Source organism: Dromiciops gliroides, chromosome 2 (genome assembly GCF_019393635.1).
Source record: "Dromiciops gliroides isolate mDroGli1 chromosome 2, mDroGli1.pri, whole genome shotgun sequence".
Taxonomy (NCBI): Eukaryota; Metazoa; Chordata; class Mammalia; order Microbiotheria; family Microbiotheriidae; genus Dromiciops; species Dromiciops gliroides.
The window spans coordinates 388,062,602-388,084,844 of NC_057862.1; the positions used below are offsets into that span (position 1 = coordinate 388,062,602).

Consider the following 22,243-nt stretch of genomic DNA (forward strand, 5'->3'; position numbering starts at 1 on the left):
CCTTTCTCCAAAGTCTAACACTCTTTCCATGCCACCAAAATCGAAAAGTAAAACACCTCAACCTGTAGTATGTCACATTAATAACAAACAACTTCTGAGATAAAATATATTGGCCAATCATATCGGGTACCTTACTTCTCTTTTCCCCTCTGACAATAAAAGTCTATGATATTACAATATGTACAGTAAGCAACTATTATTACTCCCACTTGACAGATGAGTAGTTGTCTTACAGCATTTGTGACATATTGAGAGCCTCATGACTGGTGAGTGACAGGGTTTAGCCTGAAACCTAGGTCTCCTTTGTGGAAGCCTGCAGTACTTTCATGCTTAATCAAGCCTTGTTTTGGTTGCTTTCTAGGTCCCAACCACATGAACACTATATAATATAGAAAATGAGGCTGTTAGCCTCATCTCCCAGGGCATGATGGTCAGCATGAAAAGCACTGTCAGAGTGAGACAGGGAAGAGTTTAGTTGCTGGGGTAGATAGGGTGGAGCAGCCCCAGCACCAAAATGTGGTTAAAAATATACAAGGCACTAGGCAGGTGGTGGGTTATAATGGGACAGTGACTGAGAGGCATGAAGATAGCTAACTATGCTTGGGTACTGTGAGGGCACAGAAGTATCTCTGACTGTAGCTGGAAAGTTCTTGGGTATAAAATAACAGTAATAATAATAACTAACATTTGTATCACCTACTGCATACCAAGCCCTATGCTAAGCACATTACAAACCTTATCTCATTTGATCCTCACAACAACCCTGAGGTTCTCAGTATATCACAAATGCTGTGAGACTACATTTACTCATCTGTCAAATGGGAGTAATAATAGTTGCTACTGTACATATTGTAATATCATAGACTTTTATTGTCAGAGGGGAAAAGAGAAGTAAGGTACCCAATGTGACCAGCTTGGCCAATATATTTTATCTCAGAAATTGGGCGCTTGTTATTAACGTGACATACTATAGGTCGGGGTGCTGTTATTTATTCCTATTTTATGGTTGAGGAAACTGAGGCAAACCTAGGTTAAGCGACTTGCCCAGGGGGCACATAGATAGCTGCTAGTAAGTATCTGAGGCCAGATTGAACTCAGGTCTTCCTAATTCCAGGCCCAACATTCTATCCCCATACCACCTAGCTGCCCCAGCTTTGTCAGATTGGAACCATTAAATGTCATTTGATGACAAAATGAGGAAAATTGGGTTTGTTCTGGATGCGCTCCCTTCCCAACTTTATTTCTCTGATTTGGGGAGCTGTGTTCTTCCATATAGTGCATGTTTGAGAGAAGTAGAAATGATGACTGACAGCGAGCATGTCATGGAGCATCTTAAGGCTTTTCAGAGTTCTTTATATGTTATCTCATTTGATCCTCACATCAGCCTGATGAGGTTCGGGTGCTATTGTCATCCCTACGTTGCAGATGAAGAAACTGAGGCTGAGAGATTACAGATTAAGAGAGGAAGGAGGGATATTTTCTCTAGGAAAGATCCAATCTAATCCAATCTAATTCAACAGAACATTTATTTAATTCCCACCACTGTGTGAATGGCAGGATAGACTAAATGTTGGGGACAGTTAAAAAAAAAAAGTCACTGCTCTCAAGGAGCTTACCTTCTGGGAGAAACAGTAAGGATCAGATGGTGTCTGTGATTTCAATGATGTGGGGCATTGGTGTCAAATTCTAATAGAAACAGGGGTCACTGATTTGTAAGTAAGAACCCTGTGGGCTGCATAGTGACTTAGTTTTAAAATACGTTATCTTCTTTAAAATTTTATTTTATTAAATATTTCCCAACCATATTTTATTCTGGTGCAGGCACTTGAAGGCATAGGGGACAGCATTTGGCCTGTGGGCAGCATGTTTAGTTCCTCCAGTGTGGTGGTGGAGTAGGTGGGCAGGGTCTTGGTAACAGAAAGTCTTTAGAGTTGCCCAAATCAGTGGTACCCAATTCAAATAGAAATGGAGCCATTAAACCACAGAGAAGGATCCCTGTGGGCTGCCAATTGACTTCGAAGACCATATATTAACATTATCTATGTTCTATCGCATTTCTTGTTTATTTCGTTCAATATCTTCCAATTACATTTTAATCTGGTTCAGGCCATGCTTGAAAGTGTTATAGAACAGCAGTGGTTCCTGAGGCTGGCTCTTTATCTCTGAAACCAATAATACATAGGGGACAATGTGAGGAGAAAGGAGAGGAATCAGTTAAAGCATCAGGCAAGGTCTGTGCTGGTACAGGAGCTCAGAGGCTCCAGGAGGCAGAAGTGATGAGGGGATGAATCCTAGGCTTAATGGCCTCACCTGAGCAAAGGCACAAGGGTGGCAGGTAGAATGGCAAGTAGACTGGTTGGATTGAAATGTAGAAGGTAAGAAGCCTTGTAAGGGGGCCTAAAACCAGATTTGGAAGGGCTTTCAATGCTAGGCTGAGAACTTGCCTTTCGTCTTGGAGGCACTAGGGAGCTACTGAAGGCACCTGAACCATGAGAAGGATATGGTCAGATTTGTGTCTGAGGGTGGATTGGTTTGGCAGCTGTGTGGGGAGTGGGTGGGCATGGGGAGACAGGAATCAATGAGGAAGTTGTTTCAAGAGTCCAGGTGCTATGGAATGAGGGCCTGAAGCAGTGGGGCAGACTTGTGAGTGCAGAGAAAGGGGCTGATGCTGGAAATGTGGAGTCGGAGGCAACAAGAAGTGACAACTAACAGGTTATATTGGGGGGGGGGAATAGGGAGGAGTCGAGGAATGTGAATTTCTGAAGAGTGGTATTTATAAAATAACAAATATTTCAGATCTGTTGAGTTGCCTCACTGATGTGACTTAAATATGCCTAGTATAGAGACTATTGATTTTATTTCTAACAGTAGCCACTAGACCTTCAGGATTCTTTGAGGTCTCATAGTCTCATTTACCTAAAAGGGCTTTTATTTACAAGAGACATTTTATGAGGATCTATCCCTTCTTTTGTAATAGCCCTAATACAAATACTGAAGAATCATAATAGAATTCTTTCCTCCCTTCTTGCAATCTTTTCTTAAGAAACCCTTCCAAGGCCAGCTGTTCCTCCTAGCTTAGAAGGCTTGCTAACAAAAATCAGCCTTTGGAAGGACAGGAGGGCACTCCACAGCCACTTGAGAATAGCTTCTCCATTCTGAGAAACAACATCTCCAAAGGATGAGCTGCGCCTAGTGGCTCACTTCCCTAAAGACTTTGGGACTGATGGGCTCCATCATCCTGCAGACAGCAAGCTGGCACACCTCTCTCAGGCTCTCCATGCTGTAAATCTGGGCCCCCAAACAAAGAACCAAGCGAAAGAGTAGGACTGCTCAATACAGATGTGCCTACAGATCTCAGGCCCCACTTTTGAGGGTGGGTTGATGGTATGACCTTTTTATTTTTATTTTTTTAATGATTATGCAAAGTATTAACATATTTGTCATTTTCTACAAGAAAACTTGATTAAAAGAAAAATAAATGAAAGAAAGTGAAAAATAGCATGCTTCAGTCTGTGTTCCATCGATATCTGTTCTTTCTTTGGAGATGGATAGTATATTTCATCATTAGTCCTTTGGGATTGTCTTGGATCATTGTATTGTTGAGAATAATCACGTCATTCACAGTTCTTCATCAAACAATATTGCTGTCTCTGTGCACAGTGTTCTCTTGGTTCTGTTCTCTTCACTATACATCAGTTCATAAAAGTCTTTCCAGGCATTTCTGAAGTCATCCTGCTTGTCATTTCTTTCTTTTTTTTTTTTTTTAATTTTTTTTTGGGTGGGGCAATGAGGGTTAAGTGACTTGCCCAGGGTCACACAGCTAGTCAGTGTCAAGTGTCTGAGGCTGTATTTGAACTCAGGTCTTCCTGAATCCAGGGCCAGTGCTTTATCCACTGCGCCACCTGGCTGCCCCTGCTTGTCATTTCTTATAGCACAATAATATTCCATCACCATCATATACCACACAGCTTGTTTAGCCATTCCCAATTGAAGGGCATTCCTTTGATTTCCAGTTCTTAGCCACCACAAAAAGAGCTGCTCTAAGTATTTTTGTACAAATAGGTCCTTTTCTCTTTTGGGGCATGTGGTATGGCCTTTTTAGAAAAAGACAGTAGAAAGCTTTTCTTTGAAACTTGGCATTTCTTCTCCTTAGGCTTGCTCACTTTTTAAATGTTTCTTTTGGTTTTTTTAAGCATTCAGTCACTCAGAAGCTGGTAAGTCTGCTTTTGAGTGACTGTCAGCTGCAAAGTCTTGTCCTGGATCTGGGAGAGATAGAAATGAATAGCATAGACCCTGCCCTCAGGAAATGTATAGTCTTATGGAGGAGACAAAACTTGTGGCCTGCCTTAATGGTTTGGATGTAGGCTAGACATCTTCCCCAGAGCTGACTTGAATAAAACTTAAATGCATCCTATAATTGGAGTTATTTTTAGTGTATACATATATACATGTGAGTACATGTACATACTTTTTTTTCCTTTGAGATCTCTTTTTTAGAAATGGAACCCATATTTTAGGGAATGGCCTATATTAGGAGCCGTACAGGATATTTCAAACTACACCTAGATAAAATCATGGGAGAGGTACAAACAGGCATGTGGTGATAGGGCAGAATAAAGAGAGCTCCCCTCTCAAGGAGGGGGTGGGAGTATATCAGTTTCACTGAGGAGCTGCCACTTGAAGTGAGCCTTGATGGATAGAGGAGTATTTCAGCAGGTAGAGATGAGTCAGGAAATGCCCAAGCACCATTATCTAGAGTGCTACAGGCATGTCTAAAAAAACAAAACAAAACAAAAAAAAAAAACCAGGCATAAAAGCAAATGGAGACTGTTGGAGCACAGTCTCTGAGGACCCTCCCACCCTGTAGGGCTCTGTGATTCTAAGTCCTATTTGAAGAGCAAAGTCTGCCCAGAGAGTTGTTTGTGGCAGTCAAGCTTGGGGCTGAGGCCAGATTGTTGACTTCCTTGTGTATTTGACATCCCCTCGATTCCCTGCCTGTTCTTGATGCTCCTCTTTCCTGTGCTGTCATTTGGTACCAATAATTTGCTGGCCCCAGGGCCAGAACAGCTGCTGTCTCCTCTGATTCTAATTAGGAAACTAGCAGGAGAGAAGGGATCTATGTGGTGATGATTCATCCTCTTTACCTCAGGCCTCTTCCTCTGGTCCAGAGTCCATTAGACCTTTGAAGTAAGAGCTGTGTTGAGAAGCAATGAATTCTTTTGGAAGGTCATTGCCAATGAATGACCTTTCTAAGAAGAGTCTTGAGTTCAACTTATTTTTTTGTTTGTTTGGGGTTTTTTGGGGGGGGCCGGGGGGGTGCAATGAGGGTTAAGTGACTTGCCCAGGGTCACACAGCTAGTAAGTCAAGTGTCTGAGGTCGGATTTGAACTCAGGTCCTCCTGAATCCAGGGCCAGTGCTCTATCCACTGTGCCACCTAGCTGCCCTTGAGTTCAATTTAGACTTAAAAGTTGAATAATTTAGATGAATCATCAGACTATTTCAAACTGATAAGACACTTGTTCTTAGAGCTTCTCCCCTTGCCCCCCATTTTAATGAGAGGAATGGGGTTGTAGGAAGGAGATGGGCTCGTTCTCACTCCATGCTGAGGAGCCCCTTTATTCCCTAGTACATGGGAAGTGGTCCTTTGTTTTTGCATGTATTTTTAGCAAGCTGTTGACAGAGCATGGGAATCAGGAAGCAACACTTATGTTAGCCTTTGTAGAATTTGATTCAAGAGTAGAGAACAAAGTATTTTTGTCCCCCATCTTGATTTATAACACGTGGAGAAGTGATGAATAGAATCTTCCCAAAGGTAATTTTGCAAGAACCTAGAAGCAGGTGCCAAATAAAACACGTGTGTCCTATGTAAAGTCAGCAAAAGAATTAAGGTCTCTTCTAAGCCCTAATATTCTGTGTACATGATTCAAATAAGTGTCTAACACCTCCTTATATACAAATGTTAGCACTAATTCTATGTTTACACTGTTATTTTGCAAAGTTTCTTAACCACAGTTTCAGGTATCTTAACAGGATTCATTCAATAAGAATTTTTAAGCGCCTACTGAGTTTGTGCAAGGCACATTGTGTTTCTGTGTTATGTTTCTCTGACTTTCTTCAGATCAGTTTCAACCAATCTCTCAATATTTACACAGTAGTAGGAAGAAAGAAGCCTCAGTAATGACTCCCAGTCAGATGCCAAATAGCCCTTGGTTTGGCATCTTTCTCCTGAGTGCATTTGCATTAGATTTATCTGCTAGCATCTTATCTCTCTGTCTGACTCTCCCTTGGGGGAGGGACTTTATCCTATATAAATTTTCTTATCACTCTCAGCCTGAGCACAGTGTTCTGCACATAGTAGGCATTTAATAGGACCATAGATTTGGAGGTAGAAGACAAAAGCGATTATCTAGGCTTCCTATGTCTTGTTCTCAAATGAAGAGGGTAAGGTACAGAGAGATTGTGACTTTTCCAAGGTCACAGAGGTAAACTGCAAAGCCACAATTTAAGCCCAAGTTGTCTGAATCCAAATAATGATATCAATAATAATACTATTTAGCATTGATATAATGCTTTAAGATTTGCAAAGTACTTTACATATTTTGGGGGGCAGGGCAATGAGGGTTAAGTGACTTGCCCAGGGCCACACAGATAGTGTGTCAAGGTTGGATTTGAACTCAGGTCCTTCTGAATCCAGGGCTGCCACTTTATTCACTGCACCACCTAGCTGCCCCCTACGTATTTTTTTAAGGTAATACATATTTGGGCAGTTAGGTGGTGCAGTGGATAGAGTGCTGGACCTGAAATCAGGAAGACTAGTCTTCTTGAGTTTAAATCTGCCCTCATATTCTTATTTGCTGTATAACCCTGGCAAAGTCACGTAACCTTGTTTGCCTCAGTTTCCTCATCTGTAAAATGAACTGGAGAAGGAAATGGCAAACCACTCCAGTATCTTTGCCAAGAAAACTCCAAATGGGGTCATGAAGAGTTAAGACATAACTGAAACTACTGAATGACAGAAAATTCCATATTTTATTTCATTTAATCATCATAACAACCTTGTGAGGTAGGTGCTATTATTATTATTCCCAAGTTACAGATGAGGAAACTAAGATAAATAGAAATTAAATGTCTGAGACCTCCAGGATTCTCTTTATTCTTAAGGCTACCCAACTGTCCTGCCTCTTGCTCCCTCGCCATCTTCCCCACTGTACCACCCTGCTTCACAGTCAATGGTTCTTCTTTGTATGTCCTAGATGGTGAAATTGAAATAATACTATTTATGCTAGTTAGCTACTTGGAAGGATTTTTGTAAGGAAGGCACTTTGTAACCTCCTCCTCATTTGGTGAGGGCAGGCCGGGGCTAGGCCCCACTTGGTCTTTGTCTCTGTATTCCCAGGACTTCCCACAGTGCTTTCCCCCATGGTAGGAGCTTAGTGTTTGCATTGAGGAAGCTTTTGGTTTTAGTTTAAAATGATCATTTTACCTTTTTCGTGAATATTCTGCACACATTGTTGCCACTTGCTTTTTCTTGCACTCTGCTCTTCTGCTACTTGTAGAAAATATAAAGCTTAAGACTTGAACACTGAGCAGGTGAGGCTTTTGTTTTAAACTACTTGGGGAGGAGGGGTCACCTCCTAAATAAGATGAGTCCATTTAAAGACCTTTTGATGTTTTGTTAATAACCATCATTCCAGTGTTTGCAAGGACATTGTGATATTGAGTCAGGCGGATTGTGCACCAGTTATGCTTGTAAGGCCTCAGTAAACTTCAGTAAATTCTTGATGAGGCCTGAGTTGTGGAATTTGGTGATTTTTTGAAAAGGAGCAAGTTTGAGTGAAGATATTGTTGCATTAAGGCTTGGAGACTCCTTCCTTCTTTCCCAGCAGCTATTAATACAGATCACCTCTTTGGCTGATATTATTGCTACCCAGGGAGATAACTGAGCATTGACTACCCTTCACAAAAAAGGTATGAGCCCAGGAAACTGCTCATTTTTATTGCCTTTCATGGGTAATTGGGTTCTTAATGAAAATGTTTCCCATTAGGAGGTCCCAAGAAGCCTACACACATGAGTAACTCAGTATGATTTTTACATGGAGTAGGGCTATGCAAAGTTTCCCCCGATGGATGGTTAAAGGATGCTACAAGCAATCAGCAGGGTGTTGCCTCGAAGTTATTGGATTCATGTGATGCTGATGTAGGCTCTAGATTGACAAGTTAATTTTCAATTTCTGTGGAAATCTTAAGGGGCTGGCATAAGGGAGCCCTCTTCTAAGCAGTGTCCTCCATGACATGAAGAACAGTGCCTCTGGCTCTCCAAGAGAAGGCATGGCTAATACTTTTTCCATTGGGTACTTGCCAAACTGCATCTCCATCCTTTAAAATTCTATTCGGAAAAAAAATATTCTATTCAGGGGGCAGCTAGGTGGTACAGTGAATAGAGCACCATCCCTGGATTCAGGAGGAGCTGAGTTCAAATGCAGCCTCAGACACTTTACACTTACTAGCTGTGTGACCCTGGGCAAGTCACTTAACCCCCATTGCCTCACCCTCCCCCCCAAAAAAAAGATTCTATTGAGAAGACTAGCTGTGAGTGAGTTGGTTTGGTTCTGAGTTCCCGAGGAGAGCCTCTTGAGGTTGAGTGAATGTCTCCCTGTTGTTCAGTAGGAAAGTGACCCAGCCTGTGGCCACTGCATTCTGTCAGTTAACAAGGGTTTCTTAAGCACTTGCTATGTCTCAGCCAAACCCAGAGGATATAAAGAAAAAGCAAAACCAGTCCGTGCCCTCTGGAGTTCATGTTCTAATGAGAAAAAACACCATATTAGGAATGTGTAAGATTCCTACAGAGTAGATGTAAGGTGACCTTAAAGGGGAAGCCACTGGCAGCTGGAGACATCTGGAAAAGACCTTTGGCCACTAGTGTTTGAGCTGAATCTTGAAGGAATCCAGGCATTCTGAGAGGCTGCAGTGAGATCATTCTAGTAGTGAGGGACAACTAATCAAAAGGCATGGAGATGGGAGATGGAATAGCCTGGATGATGACTAGCGAGTAGACCAATTTAAAGAAATTGGATTAGTTGGAGAGCAGTGACTATATGGCTGAACTATATGGAAGGGAGTCATTTATTAGAAGATTGGAGAGATAGGAAAGAACTAAGCTGTGGAGAACGTTAAAAGCCAAACAGGAGTCATTTTTGTTTTGTTTTTATTTGATTCAAGAGGTAATAGGGAGCCAGTGGAGTTTATTGAGTAGGTGAGTAACATTGTGACACCAGTTTTTCAGGAAAATCTCCTTGGAAGATGAATTGGAATGGAGAAAGATTTGAGGCAGAAAGACTGATTAGGAGCCTGCTACAATATGCACCTCTTAGAAAGCATACTTGGGACTTAACCTGAAGCATGACTATTGCAACCATCCAAGCAAGAGGAATTCTAAACAAAGTTCAATTTACCTCCCTGATTCCTAAAGGAAATATTTTCTTAGTATCTCCACTGGGTGATTGGTTGCTTATTGGTTTTACCAAGCTTCTGAGCTGCCAGGCTGATTTTTGTGAAGGATGAACATGCTGTTCAGTACAACTCAACTCAACCTTTACTGATAGTGACTCTTGTCTTATTGGCTAAGTTTTAAACCTTAGCGGGTGAGCCATTTCCCTTAAGTTAGACCTTTCTCTTTGCCAGAACCACATGGTAGCATGCTTCAGTACTCAAAAAATTTGAATCTAGCATGGCTCACATCACCCTGAAACATAACCTCAATGCACAACTAGTCTAGACCACAGTGCCCCTGTTTTTCTGCTAGAGCACAGCTGCAAATGACCAGGGTGCTCAGGATAGCTGACATTTGTAGAGGGTGTTAAGGTTTTAAAAATACTCTACTTCCTCTCTCTCTCTCATTTGAACTTTACAGCAGCAGAGTCAGGTAGTGGAGAATGTTATGGATCTCTATTCTCAAGGTAAGGAAACTGAGGCTTGCAGAGGTGAAGTGAAGAGCCTGAGAGCACACAGTAAGTAAGTGACCGAGCCAGAACTCAGACCTGGGTCCTCTGACTCCAAATCTCGAATTCTGTCTGGGATACTGTTATTCTTCTTGATATTAGTATTCTGGGGGAGTGGGGGTGGAGGGGTGCTATTTATAAAACCATAGACTTAGAGCCGAAAAGGATCTTAAAAGCAATTTGGTACAACTCCCTCATCTTACAAATGAGCAAAGCCTCGGAGACTTGAGTGACTGGCCCAGGGCAACACAGCTAATGTATCAGTGGTGGAATCGGAACCCAAGTCTCTCTGACTCCAAGTCCTGCACTCTCCATTGCACTAAGTCCCCTCTCTTCTCTTGCTGGACTCGATCTTTTCTGAAAAGTGAATCATATATCTTTTAGGACAATTTCCTTAATGCCTTAAGAGAAGGAAAACTGATTGAATACTTTTCATCTCAACTGTTAAATAAAAGAATTCTGGAGTCTAGAGGAAGTTGATTTAGCCTTTTAAGTAATAGAACTGAAAACGAGCTGAGCACTACCTTTTTGCAAAACTTTTTGTGCCCAGCATGACTCATGGACTGTGGAGGTACTCTGAATTCTATGTGGAAAGTCCTCCATTATATTTAACTTAATGGGTAGGAACAGACTTTTCTGTGAAGGTCTGATTTTGGCTGGATGCTGATTATAACCTTGGAGTATATATTTATGTCCCTTTGAGCATCCTCTAGAAGTCTCCAATTCAAGACAAAAATTGAGTTACCTTGGTATCAGCACTCAAGTGGGTTATGGAAAGACAGCACTGCATTTAGGGTCAGGAAACCTGGGTGTGAATTTCAGTTCCATTGCTTATTACCTGTGTGATCTAGAGAAAGTGTCTCTGGGCCCTCAGTTTCCCCAGAAGTAAAAAGGAGGGGTTGGGACTAGTTAATTGTCTAAATATCCCTTCCAACCTTAATATTCATGTTCTAATAATTAAGGTATTCTTCAGCTTTAACATTCTCTGTTCCAGGATTATTACATCAGACTCCACTGTAATAAGATCATTTGGTGGGAGGGGGCCTGATTGTCTAACACAGGTTTAGTCTTAATGGTTAGTTCTCTCACAGCTTCTTTTAGGGGCCATTTCTTTCTTTTATAAATTTGTCCAAAATTTTTTAAAAGTACAGTTTGTACTGCTAATCTCCCTGGGTCTCCTTTTCCGCATTGGTAAGATAAAGGGGTTGAAGCTGATGGTTCCGAGTTCCCTTCCATCTCTGTCGATACCACTGCCATTGGACCCAAAATGCTCTGATGTGATTGTGTTGCTTCTGCTCAGAAACCTCCTGTGGGTTCCCTCATGGCCTTCAGGATAAACTCTATAGCCTAGCATTCAGGGCTCTCTGCACCTTGCTTGTAGTCCACTGCTCCAGCTTTATCTCAGGAACTCCATCCTCGTGCGCTTGTCTAGAATGAGCCTTTATCCTGGTTGCCTCATTCCCACTCTCTGCTCCGCTGCGGAAGCCCCTTTCTTCCCTCTTCAGGTGTCACCTGCTCCATGTGGCCTTCTTACATCCCTATAGTAGCTGGGAGTGATCTTTGCTTTCCCAAATGTCTCATGGCTCTTTGGGGGATTTTTAAAACGTGTGTTTCTGCCGTTCGGATCTATACACACATCTAATCCTCCTCCCCATTAAAGTTTTTTGAGGACAGTGACTGACTGGCCTGTTGGCTTATTTTCTTCTTTGCATCCCCGGTATATAGTAGGTGCTTAATGAATGTTGTACTGAAACTTACCTTGTTTCAGTTTCGGTGGGGGGAGGGGAGGGGCAGGGAATTTGTGAATGTTATTTCTGGGTTTGGAGCTATAAAAGACACATTAACCTCAGAGGCAGAAGGTAAAATTTCTTCTAGCTATGTGGTCTTAAGTAAGTTAACCCCTCAACCTCAGCTCCCAGTCCTTCCCACTTGACAAAATTGTTGTTAAACCCAAATGAGATGATTTATGAGATGAATTACAAGAAAGTTCTTTAAAAAGATATAAATATACTGTAGGTATAAATGTAACATACTGGGTTTTTTGTATTACTAACTCTTGAGCACAGTGCCCCTTACATAGTAGGCACTTAACAAATGTTTGTTGAACTGAATTGAATCTCATCCCAGCACACATAGTAGGTGCATAATAATATTCATCAAACAAATTAATATTGTTCCATTTGCAGCACATGATTTGGTTACATCAGTAGAGAAAAGGAGAACAATTCAGTAATGTAGTCAGAAAGTTAATTAGTACTGTTACTAATAATATGTTAGTTTGATTGCATTCTTCCTTCTAAGCTTGGAAAGTTTTTTAGCCTTTGCTTGTATATTTCCTGTATGCTGCTTCTTTCTCTTGTAACTGTGCCAACTGCTAAAAATGTCACCTCGTGTTTGCTGCAGCTTGCCTCTGGAATAATGTGCAAGACCATGAGGTGCTGTGGTCTGTTGCTAAAATAGCATCAGTGTCTGTGGCCCCCGTGTGTTGTCTGACCTGTGTGTTATTGTGGGATCTGATTAAAAGAAAAGTACATATCTGCTGGCTCTCAGTATGTCTGCATGCATAAGCCACCCTTGGGCCTGAGAAAACCCCCAGAATCAGGCTCTCCAACCCATACCTGACCCAGAATCCCCTCTTCAACATCACTGATAAGTGGATAACAAACCCTTGTTTGAAGGCCTGGAGGGAGGGGACCCCACCACTTCCTGAGCCCACTTCTGGACACTGCTAATACTTAGAAAATGTTTCCTGATATCGAGCCTACATTTGGACCTCTGTAGACTCATAGGATCATAAGGACATCGATTTAGAGTAAGGGTAGGGGATTTGGGGGACCTTGAAGGCTGTGGAGTCCAACCCCTTCATTCTCTAGGTGATGAAACCCAGAGGTTAAGTGATTTGTCCAGGGTCACACAGTGTTTGAGGCAGAATTTGAACCCAGGTCTTTCTGACTCTAGATCCAGCATTATTTTAGCTCACTCCAGGAGAGCCATATAATGACTCATAAGTAAAGTTTAGCTTGCTGTGTCATAGACAACAGGCAGTCAGCTCTTTCATTAGGAATAGGTGTGCTGAATTTTTAATATTGGGGGTGCGTTCCTCTGTAGTTAGTCAGGAGGCTCTTCTGAGGAAAACTTTATAAACTATATATATAAAGAACTGTTTAAATATGAGCGATTATTATTTTCCTTGAAAGAAATTTCTACCAGACAGCAACCTGTGACTGACTAAGAAGCCTGGGAGAATCTACTGACACTAGAGGTCCTGAAGCTCAGGCAGTGCAAAGAAGGCTCTTGCTGAAAGACTCTCATGGGGCATCTGGTCCTGCCCATTCTATGAATGAGAACACAGAAACCTTTCAAGAGGAAATGACTTGTCCAAGGTCACACAGTGAATTAGTGGCAGGGATGAGTCATGGCATCATGGATTTGGGGCTAGAAATGACCTTGAAGGCCAGCTAGTCCAACTTCATCATACTATTACTGTGCCATTGATCAGCTTACCTGCCCTTACTGTGTCTTTATCCTCATCTGCAAAATGAGATTAGACCCACTGGCCTATATTGTTAAATCCTATACCTCTCTTTGACTCAAATTTAAGGAACATTTATTAGATACATATTCTTTACACCCCAGGGCATGTATAAGCCATATATGGTACATATAAAGGCACCAGGGACATATAAACCATGCGTTCAGGAGTTTACAGTCCAATGAGAGGGAGGGGAGAGAAGTACAGAAATTAGTTTGATTTAAAGTTAGAGAAGAGATTCAGGCTGAAAATTCCTTACAGGAAGTAATGACTGAAGCTCTCCAAGGGCTGATAACTGATGAAAATGTGTAAATGGTGCTTAAACTCATTTCCTTTTAAAAACTATTGATATATGTGCATGCCTTCACCCTCACTTACCCATCTAGCCAGCCCTTGTATCAAAAAAAATTTTTTTAAATAATGAGGAAGAAGCAGTTTAGCAAAACCCAGCACATCAGCCCAGTCTGGCAATATTTGTAATATTCCTCAAGCATCATTCCCTACTGCTGCTGAGAGCAGAGACAGGTACATTTTCTCATCTTTTATCCAGGATCGAGTGTATCATTATAATTACACAAGGTATAGTTTTATATATTTTTGTTCTTTCCATTTATGTTTTAGTCATTGTGTTTGTTGTTTCCCTTGTTTTGCTTGCTTCACTCTGCATTAGTTTATATGAGTCTTCCCATTCTCTGAATTCTTTGTGTTGACCATTCTTACAGTGCAGTAATATTTCATGACATCTCATGTACCATAGTTTGTTGAGCCATTCTCTAATCAATGGGCATCTATTTATTTTATTTCCAGTTCTTTGCTAACACATATAAATACGTTGGTGTATATGGGACCTTTCAGGCTTTGACCGCCTTGGGATATATGCCCAGCTATTGGGTCTCTGAATCACTCACCTGTTTATTAAGCAAGCAGAGCTCAAGTAAACATATTTCATACCTCTTCAAATCCCTGTCCTGAGTCTTCAGAGGACTGAACACCTGTTGTACATTCTGCCAAAGGAGAAATTATGAAGGGGAGGAGGATTGATTGGATTACTTTATAGTGCTGCCCTGCTTTCTAGCTTTCTTTTTTCTTTTCTTTCCTTTTTTTTTTTTTTTGAGGGAAGTGAGGGGATAATCTCCAGTATTGAATATTTGTGGCCAGAAGAATGAAGAGATCATTTTATATTGTGGTTTTGTGTATCTCCCTATGTTTTTGGTGGGGGCTGAGGTCGACAAGCGGCAGACATCCAGAGTTAGCCTGTCAGATTTCAGCTAGGCCGTGGTATAATTAGTGCTTATTCTGTAATGTGATTGGCAGTGCAACACTCAGAGTAATTATAGTTCCTTCACACTATTTTTTCTTTGCTGTAATGATTATGCACACATGCAGCAAGCATTTTTATTTTTTAATGTTTTATTAGAAACTTAATATTAAATGCCAATACAACTAATTAAACTTGTTTCCACAACTATTTACATTTAAATAAATTAATACCAATGCATAAAATACCGTAATAATTTTCACTCTCTCTGTCTCCATCAAGATCCTTTGCCCTTCTAATCCAACTTGTTTTTCCTCTTACGTGATTTTAATGTGTCATTATTTATTCTAATTCTGCTTTTTTTACTTTGCATCATTTAAGACATCTTTCCAGATTTCTTTGTATTCTGCTCCCTTGTTGATCTTAATTGCATTATATCATTCCAGTCCATTAGTGGACCATGATTTATTTGTTTCCCAATTGTTGGACATTAGATTGCTTCCATTTTTTCCAATTATAAATAAGAGTATCATAAAGATATTTGATGATTATTTTTATTTTCTGATAACATTTTCAGTATGTATTCCCATCAATAGGATTATTGGGTCAGAAGATACCATTTTTGCAACTTTTTCTGCTTATTGCCTAATTAATATAAAAAATATTCCACTAACTTGCAATTCTACTAGCCATGAATAAATGTAGTTATTTCTCCATAACCTCCACAAGCACTGTTTTGTTGCTTTTAAATTATTTTCATCAATTTAGTGGAAAGACCACTGGATTTAGAGTCAAAGAACATGGGTTGGAACCTCATCTATGCTACTTAATTTAGACAACAAGCATTAAATTATTGTTGTTGTTTGTTTGTCCTTTGTTCTCGAAGAGGACCATGACATCAGGTGATGTCATGACTTGCAATGGATTGGATTTGAGTGAGGCAGGGCTGTGCATGATCACCAACCTCACTCTGTCCTCCAGAGCCATCTGGGTCCAGTGGTAAGATATGCATCAGGACAACTGGAGATGGGCCTAGATGTTTAAGGCAACTGGGGTTAAGTGACTTGCCCAGGGTTGCACAGCTAGTAAGTGTCTGAGGTGAGATTTGAACTCAGGTCCTCCCAACTTCAGGGCCAGTGCTCTATCCACTAGGCCACCTAGCTGCCCCAAGCATTAAATTAAGTGCTCACCTTAATGTGTGCTAGGCACTGTGCTAAGTGCTGGGAATACAAATACTTACTATTTATGTAACTGGGTAAACCTCTCTAGACCTTAGTTTTTTCATCTGTAAGGTTATCACATGGGTATGTACCTATGATGCAGGATTTGCCTTTTTTCCATTCAACTTTGGGCAAGGCTGTGTGTTCTGATTTAGGAATACAGAGATGGGGGGGGGGGGGAAAGGCCTTGTGTTTAAGTAACTTATAGTCTTGTGGGGGAGGGGGAGTAATTGCAGCATGTACACAGATGCATTTAATACAAAGTAAAGTATAATGAGAGCAAAGGAAAAATCACATTCAGCTGGTGTGTTCAGGGAAGACTTTCACCAAAAAGGTGATACCTAAACTGAATTTTGACAGAGATGATAGGAAGTGCATTCCAGGTATGAGAGATAGCTTGCCCAACAGAGGAACCATGTGACTGGGGAGGAGTAGGAAGGTAGTAGAGGGTTGGAAAAGGTAGGCTGGAGCCAGGGGACTCACCAAAGCTTTTGTCAAATAAAATTCAGTTCAAATACTCATCAGTTAAAGGTTTCACAGATGAAATATAGCTTCCTTAACATGGTTTTTAGGGATACATGATAAAAAAAAAATCTTGAAGTCAGATTTATTGGAAGAGGCATATTTTGGGGCCAATCTTCCAGAGTCAGTTTGAGTTCATAGCTTTTATAAAAGTGAATGCCTAAGATAAAGTAGTTGCTGCACACTTGAATTGACCTGGAATTTAACCAAACTTCAGGACAGATAGTTCTATGCTAATATTTTTGTTTTGATGGAAAATTCAAAAACATCACCACAACCAACCCCCAAGAGTACAAAAATATTATTGTAAAGAAACTAAATATTTAGTTCTCTGGTCTATGATGTTTCTTAAAGTTAATCACAACAACAAAAAATATTTTTAAAGAAAGTAGATTTTTTTAAAAAATTTGTTTTAACCACCCAAATAGGTATCATCTATTCTGCAAGGACTTCAGATGTGTTTTTTTTTTAAATCCATCCCCCTTATTTGATAGGTCAGGAATTAAAGAATAACAGATTTAGAGCTAGAAGGGACCTCAAAGGCCATCTAGTCTAACCTCCTCATTTTAAAGATGTGGAAACTGAGGCAGAGGGAGGTTAATTTACTTGCCTAAAAGCCCTTGGTCATAAGCTGAGAAGTAGGACTGAAACAGATCCCAGGGTCAGTGATCTTTCTACCTTGCCATGCAGTCCCCTCTATAGTTCTGTAACTATAATTATAAACTATAGAGCTTCTCTCTGGGAATGCAGCATAATTTGGTGCAAAGAGCAGTGATTGGTCTTCAAGTCTGAAGACCCGTGTTGAATCCCAGCTGATCCAATCTCAGGGGAGGGGGAGGGAGAGGAAGGGGGGGGAGAAAGGGAGAGGAAGAGGGGGAGAGGAAGGGGGGAGAGGGGGAGAGGAAGGGGGAGAGGGGGAGAGGAAGGGGGGGAGAGAGAGGGAGAGAGAGGGAGAGGGAGAGAGGGAGAGAGAGGGAGAGAGAGGGAGAGAGAGGGAGGGAGAGGGAGAGGGAGAGGGAGAGGGAGAGAGAGAGAGAGAGAGAGAGAGAGAGAGAGAGAGAGAGAGAGAGAGAGAGAGAGAGAGAGAGAGAGAGAGAGAGAGATCAAGTTCACATTTGGCCATGGAAAAGATAAGTACAAAGCAGAACCAGCTGTGATGGAGATAGCCTTTTTTTTCTCACTGACCTATTTTGACCCAGTGACAGAAATTTTAAATAGGATAGCCTAGAAGACATATCGATTTCCTGTTGTCCTCCTGACCCTGTCTGTAAATCTTATCAAACTTTTGCCAGCTTGCTTCCAAAAGTACTTGAAGAAGTAGCACTCTTGCTTCCCTCTTTTCCCTTGCGGCCAGGTGGGGTATATGCTGCCCCCACCCCATGCCTGAAGGGACTTCTCTCTTCTGACCCCCTAGAGCACTAGGGTATTTGAATGGGGATATTCTCCCCTTTCTTCCCCTGTCCCCAGCTCTGTTGGGTATCACCTGTTTTCCCTCCCACCACCTCTTGCCCAAGTCAGTCAGTCATTATCTATATAATCATGATGAGGACAACTCCCTTTTATATGGTGAGGTTTGCCTGAGGCTTTCCTCCCCACCACCATGTAGGACATATAGGGCAAGTATTTTAACCTTATTTTATAGATAAAGAAGCAGAGGCTCAGATACCGTAGTCACACAACTAGTAAGTGTCAGTACTCACTTTCTAACCTAGATCTCCTGACCATCTTTCCACTACCCCCACACTACATTCTAGTAAGAGAATGGATGTGTTTAACTCTGCTCAAATGTTTTCCTGTTTCTATTCTTGAAGGCCTGGGTTGGAATCCCATTAGCTTTGTGACCCTTGGCAAGTCACTTAGGCCCTCTGAACCTTGTTTGAGAAGCTACCTCCTGACACACAAAGGGTCCAGGAGCACTTTGAGGGACTTCTGGATTCCCTGGTTCAATGCTCTAACCAAGTTAAACCTGGTGACTTCAGCTTCTGGCCTTCATAGAAGGATAATCACCAGCTTCCTTTACTAGCATGGTAGATGCTGGCTCACAAGACTTAAAATCATAGAGGCCTTAAATCTTTCATCATTAAATGAAGCCTTAAAATAATTTTATTTACACAGAACATAGAAGGGACTTGCACTATCGTCCAAAAAAGCCTCTGTTTCCCTCTCCAACCTGAATCATTCCCTTACCTTGGAAGAGACCTGCACAAAGTGGGTCAGAGGACAGATTCGGACCTTGTGACACTTGACTCACCACACTACTCTTCTACCAGCCTGATAGACTAACGTTGTTCCTTAATTTTCATCAGGGGTAAAACCCCTAGCCATTCCTTGAAAAATCTCCCAATCTGTGGGAAGGGAAGGGGTGTACAGCTAGCTCACCCCTTAGCTTCCAGCCAGGGACAAGGCCTTCACCTAGGGGTAAAGAACCTTTGGTAGTCCCCACCACATTTAGGTAATTAGTAATACTCCATTTATTAATGTTTAAAATTTTTATAAATTTGTAGGATGTAAGAATTAGAAGGAACCTGAGAGATCATCCAGTCTAATCAACCTACTTATTCATCTTAGAGATGATGAAACTTAGACTGAGTCGGGAAGTGCCATAAGGGTTTCCAGTGTGTCTGGGAAAGGCCTCCTTCAGAAGGTGGTGTTTGAGATGAGTCTTGAAGGAAATCATGGATTTAAAGAAGCAGCGCTGAGGAGGAAGTGTGTCCCAGGCATGAGGAACATGGCCAGGGCAAAAGCCCTGGAGGTTGATGTGAGAAACACCAAATAGACCAGTATGGCCGAATCGTGAAGGCCATGGTCACTTCAATCTGTGATTACACCCCTGATCAGGAAACTGAGTTCAGGGCTGAGAGGGAGAGAACGTCAATACTTATTAAGTGAAAAATAAAATTTTAATTTTTTTTAAAAGTCCCTGGGGTGGAGCAAGGAGTAGGGAACTAGTAGAAATAATTACTGGGTGTGGAGACGAAGGTTGTGGCTACTTACGGCCTCAGGGTTCCAGTCACCCAGTCTCTCTGGGCCCTGGTTTCCTTATCTGTAAAATGAGGGGAATTGGACTCGATGAACTCTAGTGTCCCTTTCAGTTCTGGGATTGGGTTCTTTGTTTTTGTTTTTTGCTTTTTTTTTGTATCTCTAAAAGTTAGCGCTGTGCCTGATGTCTAAGTAGGTACTTGTTGACTTGACTAAAGTCTGTGATCCTGTGACACCCCCTCCCCCCATCCCCCATGCCTCATGCAAGTGCTTCAGAATCCTGCAGACAGGTAGAAGATTTTGTCTTCCAGACCTGAATATCTCACCAGCATGGTCACTCAAAAGATATATCTGCTGGGGAGAACATGGAAAATGCACTGATTTTCCTGGTTGGGGCGGGGGGGGGGGGGGAGGGGGGAGGGTTCATCCAAGATCGAATGATCTGGATAGGGTCCAAGGCAGCACACCTTAGTCTGTATTCTTTATGGTGTATGTCCCCTCCAGAATTCTAGACACCGATGGAGAAGACTTTCAGAGAGGTGATTTGTTTTTCACAAACTTGGGGGTCCTGGTCAAGAAAATAATTGTGTCAGTCTGTAAGCATTTTAGTGCTAAATTTCAAATCTAGCAAAGATGATTATTTACATTTGCTTACTATGTTTATAGAAGTCCATCAAATATCAAGGCAGCCTCTTATAGCAGAAAAACAATCAGAAAACTTCAGTAAATTAAACTTATTGTATGACCCAGTCCAAGTCACTTCTCTTTGGGCCTCTGTTTTTGTCCAAGGTTACATTAAGTATCAGAGCTGGAATTCAAAGCAATTTTCTTGTTTTTCTGTAAAATCCATGTGTTGTCATGTCTCGGTTTTGATCCGAGCTGTGGGCACAGGTGATAAGTAATCTCACGATCATGGATGTTGAGCTACAAGGGACTTTGTTAGAGGTCATCTAAGCCAACACCCTCATTTTACAAGTGAGAAACCTCTGACATCCCTTATGTAACTCGCCTAGTATCACACAGGTGGTGTATGGTATAGCTGGCACTTGAACTGGAATCCTGTGAATCTTTTTTTTTTTTTTAAAGTGAGGCAGTTGGGGTTAAGTGACTTGCCCAGGGTCACACAGCTAGTAAGTGTTAAGTGTCTGAGGCCAGATTTGAACTCAGGTCCTCCTGATTCCAGGGCCAGTGCTCTATCCACCGCGCCATCTAGCTGCCCCTGAATCCTGTGAATCTTAAGTTCAATGACACCATGTTTACTTTACTCAGGTTGTTGCTGGGTTAGGATCCCAAGCATGGCTTTGGTCCCTTTACCTTGGCCTTTATTTTCACAATACCAAATCTCAACTTCCTTGACAAGCACCCAGTGAGGCCCCAAAGAACCCAGAAAAGTTTTTACCCTTTGAGAAAAAGACCCCATCAAGTTTCCAACCAACAGTCCTTGAGTCAAAACATGAGTAGTAGCATAGCCAAGCGACCTTTCTTTGATGTAAGGGAGCCTGAAAGAGCTGCTTTATTTCTGGAATTTTCCAGAAGGGTATGATTCATCTTTTACATGCAGATCACAGAGTTGAGGTCTTTTCTTTTAATCCATGTGGCAGCATGCTTTTCCAGTGATCAAAGCTGTGAACACATGTAATAAATGATTCATTTGCTGGGTCTTGACATAAGAAAATGACACCAAGATGTGCTTTAAATCACTAGGCAGGCATACAGAGTATTGATGCTCCTGGCCTAGCACTCTGCTTTTCTGTGCATAGTAAGTGTCTAGTAAAGGTTATAGGGACCACAATTATCCTGCCTCCCAGAGAACAGCTGAAGGAAGAGGAAAAGGTGATTCTTAGATTGTAAGCTTATGAAGTGATGACTGAAATGACAAATTTCATTCATTTTCCTTTGACTTTATGCACAGTTTTCTTCATTATTATATGAATTTGTCACAGTAGGGGCAGTTAGGTGGTGCAGTGAATAGAGCAGCAGCCCTGGAGTCAGGAGGACCTGAGTTCAAATCTGGCCTCAGACACTTAACACTAGCTGTGTGACCCTGGGCAAGTCACTTAACCCCCAATTGCCTCACCAAAAAAAAAAAAAATTGTCACATGAAGAGAAGAAAATGAATATTCAAATACTGTGGATAGTCTTGCACCTTCTTCCTCCAGGATTTCAGTCCATTGACCTAGGTTACAAATTGTGTGACTGAGGGAGCCATCTTCCTTTCCAAGTGCCTTCGCTGAGTAAGTAAGCATCTGGGTTAGATGATGAAGACATTCCTGGGACAAGGATTTGTCATCATCAGAGGACCTGATTTTGAATACCACTGCTGTCACCTGCATGACATTGGGCAAGATTGGAGGAGGTGATTTCTAGGACCTCTGAATCTTTGAGGCTCTGACCTTAGAGTTCCCTCCCAGTGGCTCTACTCTGGTAGTTGAGTAAATCCATGAGCTTATCAACATTAATAATGTTTGCTTTGCTTTGTTTTGTTTTGTTTTGTTTGTCTACGCCTGTGGTGTGACCAGTGTGGAGGTGAATGCAGATCTGCTGCCACGACTCTTCTACAACCTAGAGCCTTAAAGAGTTAGCCAGGTCACTATCTGTTAAGCCCTGAAAATCATGACTGTAAAGGCAAATAAAAGCATTCTTTTCTAATGTTTGCCATGGGATAGAGTCGACTTTTCAAGTCTTTAAACCTAGATAAGAAAAACAACTTGCCTAGGATCACTCAGCTAGTAC

At 41.6% G+C, this 22,243-nt stretch overlaps 1 protein-coding gene across 10 annotated transcripts in view; it reads left to right on the forward strand.

Annotated features, from left to right (window-relative positions):
- RAPGEF1 (Rap guanine nucleotide exchange factor 1) overlaps nucleotides 1–22,243 on the forward strand; it is a 202,171-nt gene that overhangs the window by 48,888 nt on the left and 131,040 nt on the right. The window contains exon 1 of one of the 10 annotated variants that reach the window (XM_043983674.1): nucleotides 9,919–9,957. The exons of the other annotated variants lie outside the window; for them this stretch is intronic. Within the exon in view, the coding sequence (XP_043839609.1) occupies nucleotides 9,939–9,957 (19 nt within the window). The 5' untranslated portion in view covers nucleotides 9,919–9,938. Of the gene's footprint in view, nucleotides 1–9,918; nucleotides 9,958–22,243 lie in introns of those variants that run through there. 10 annotated transcript variants of the gene reach the window in all.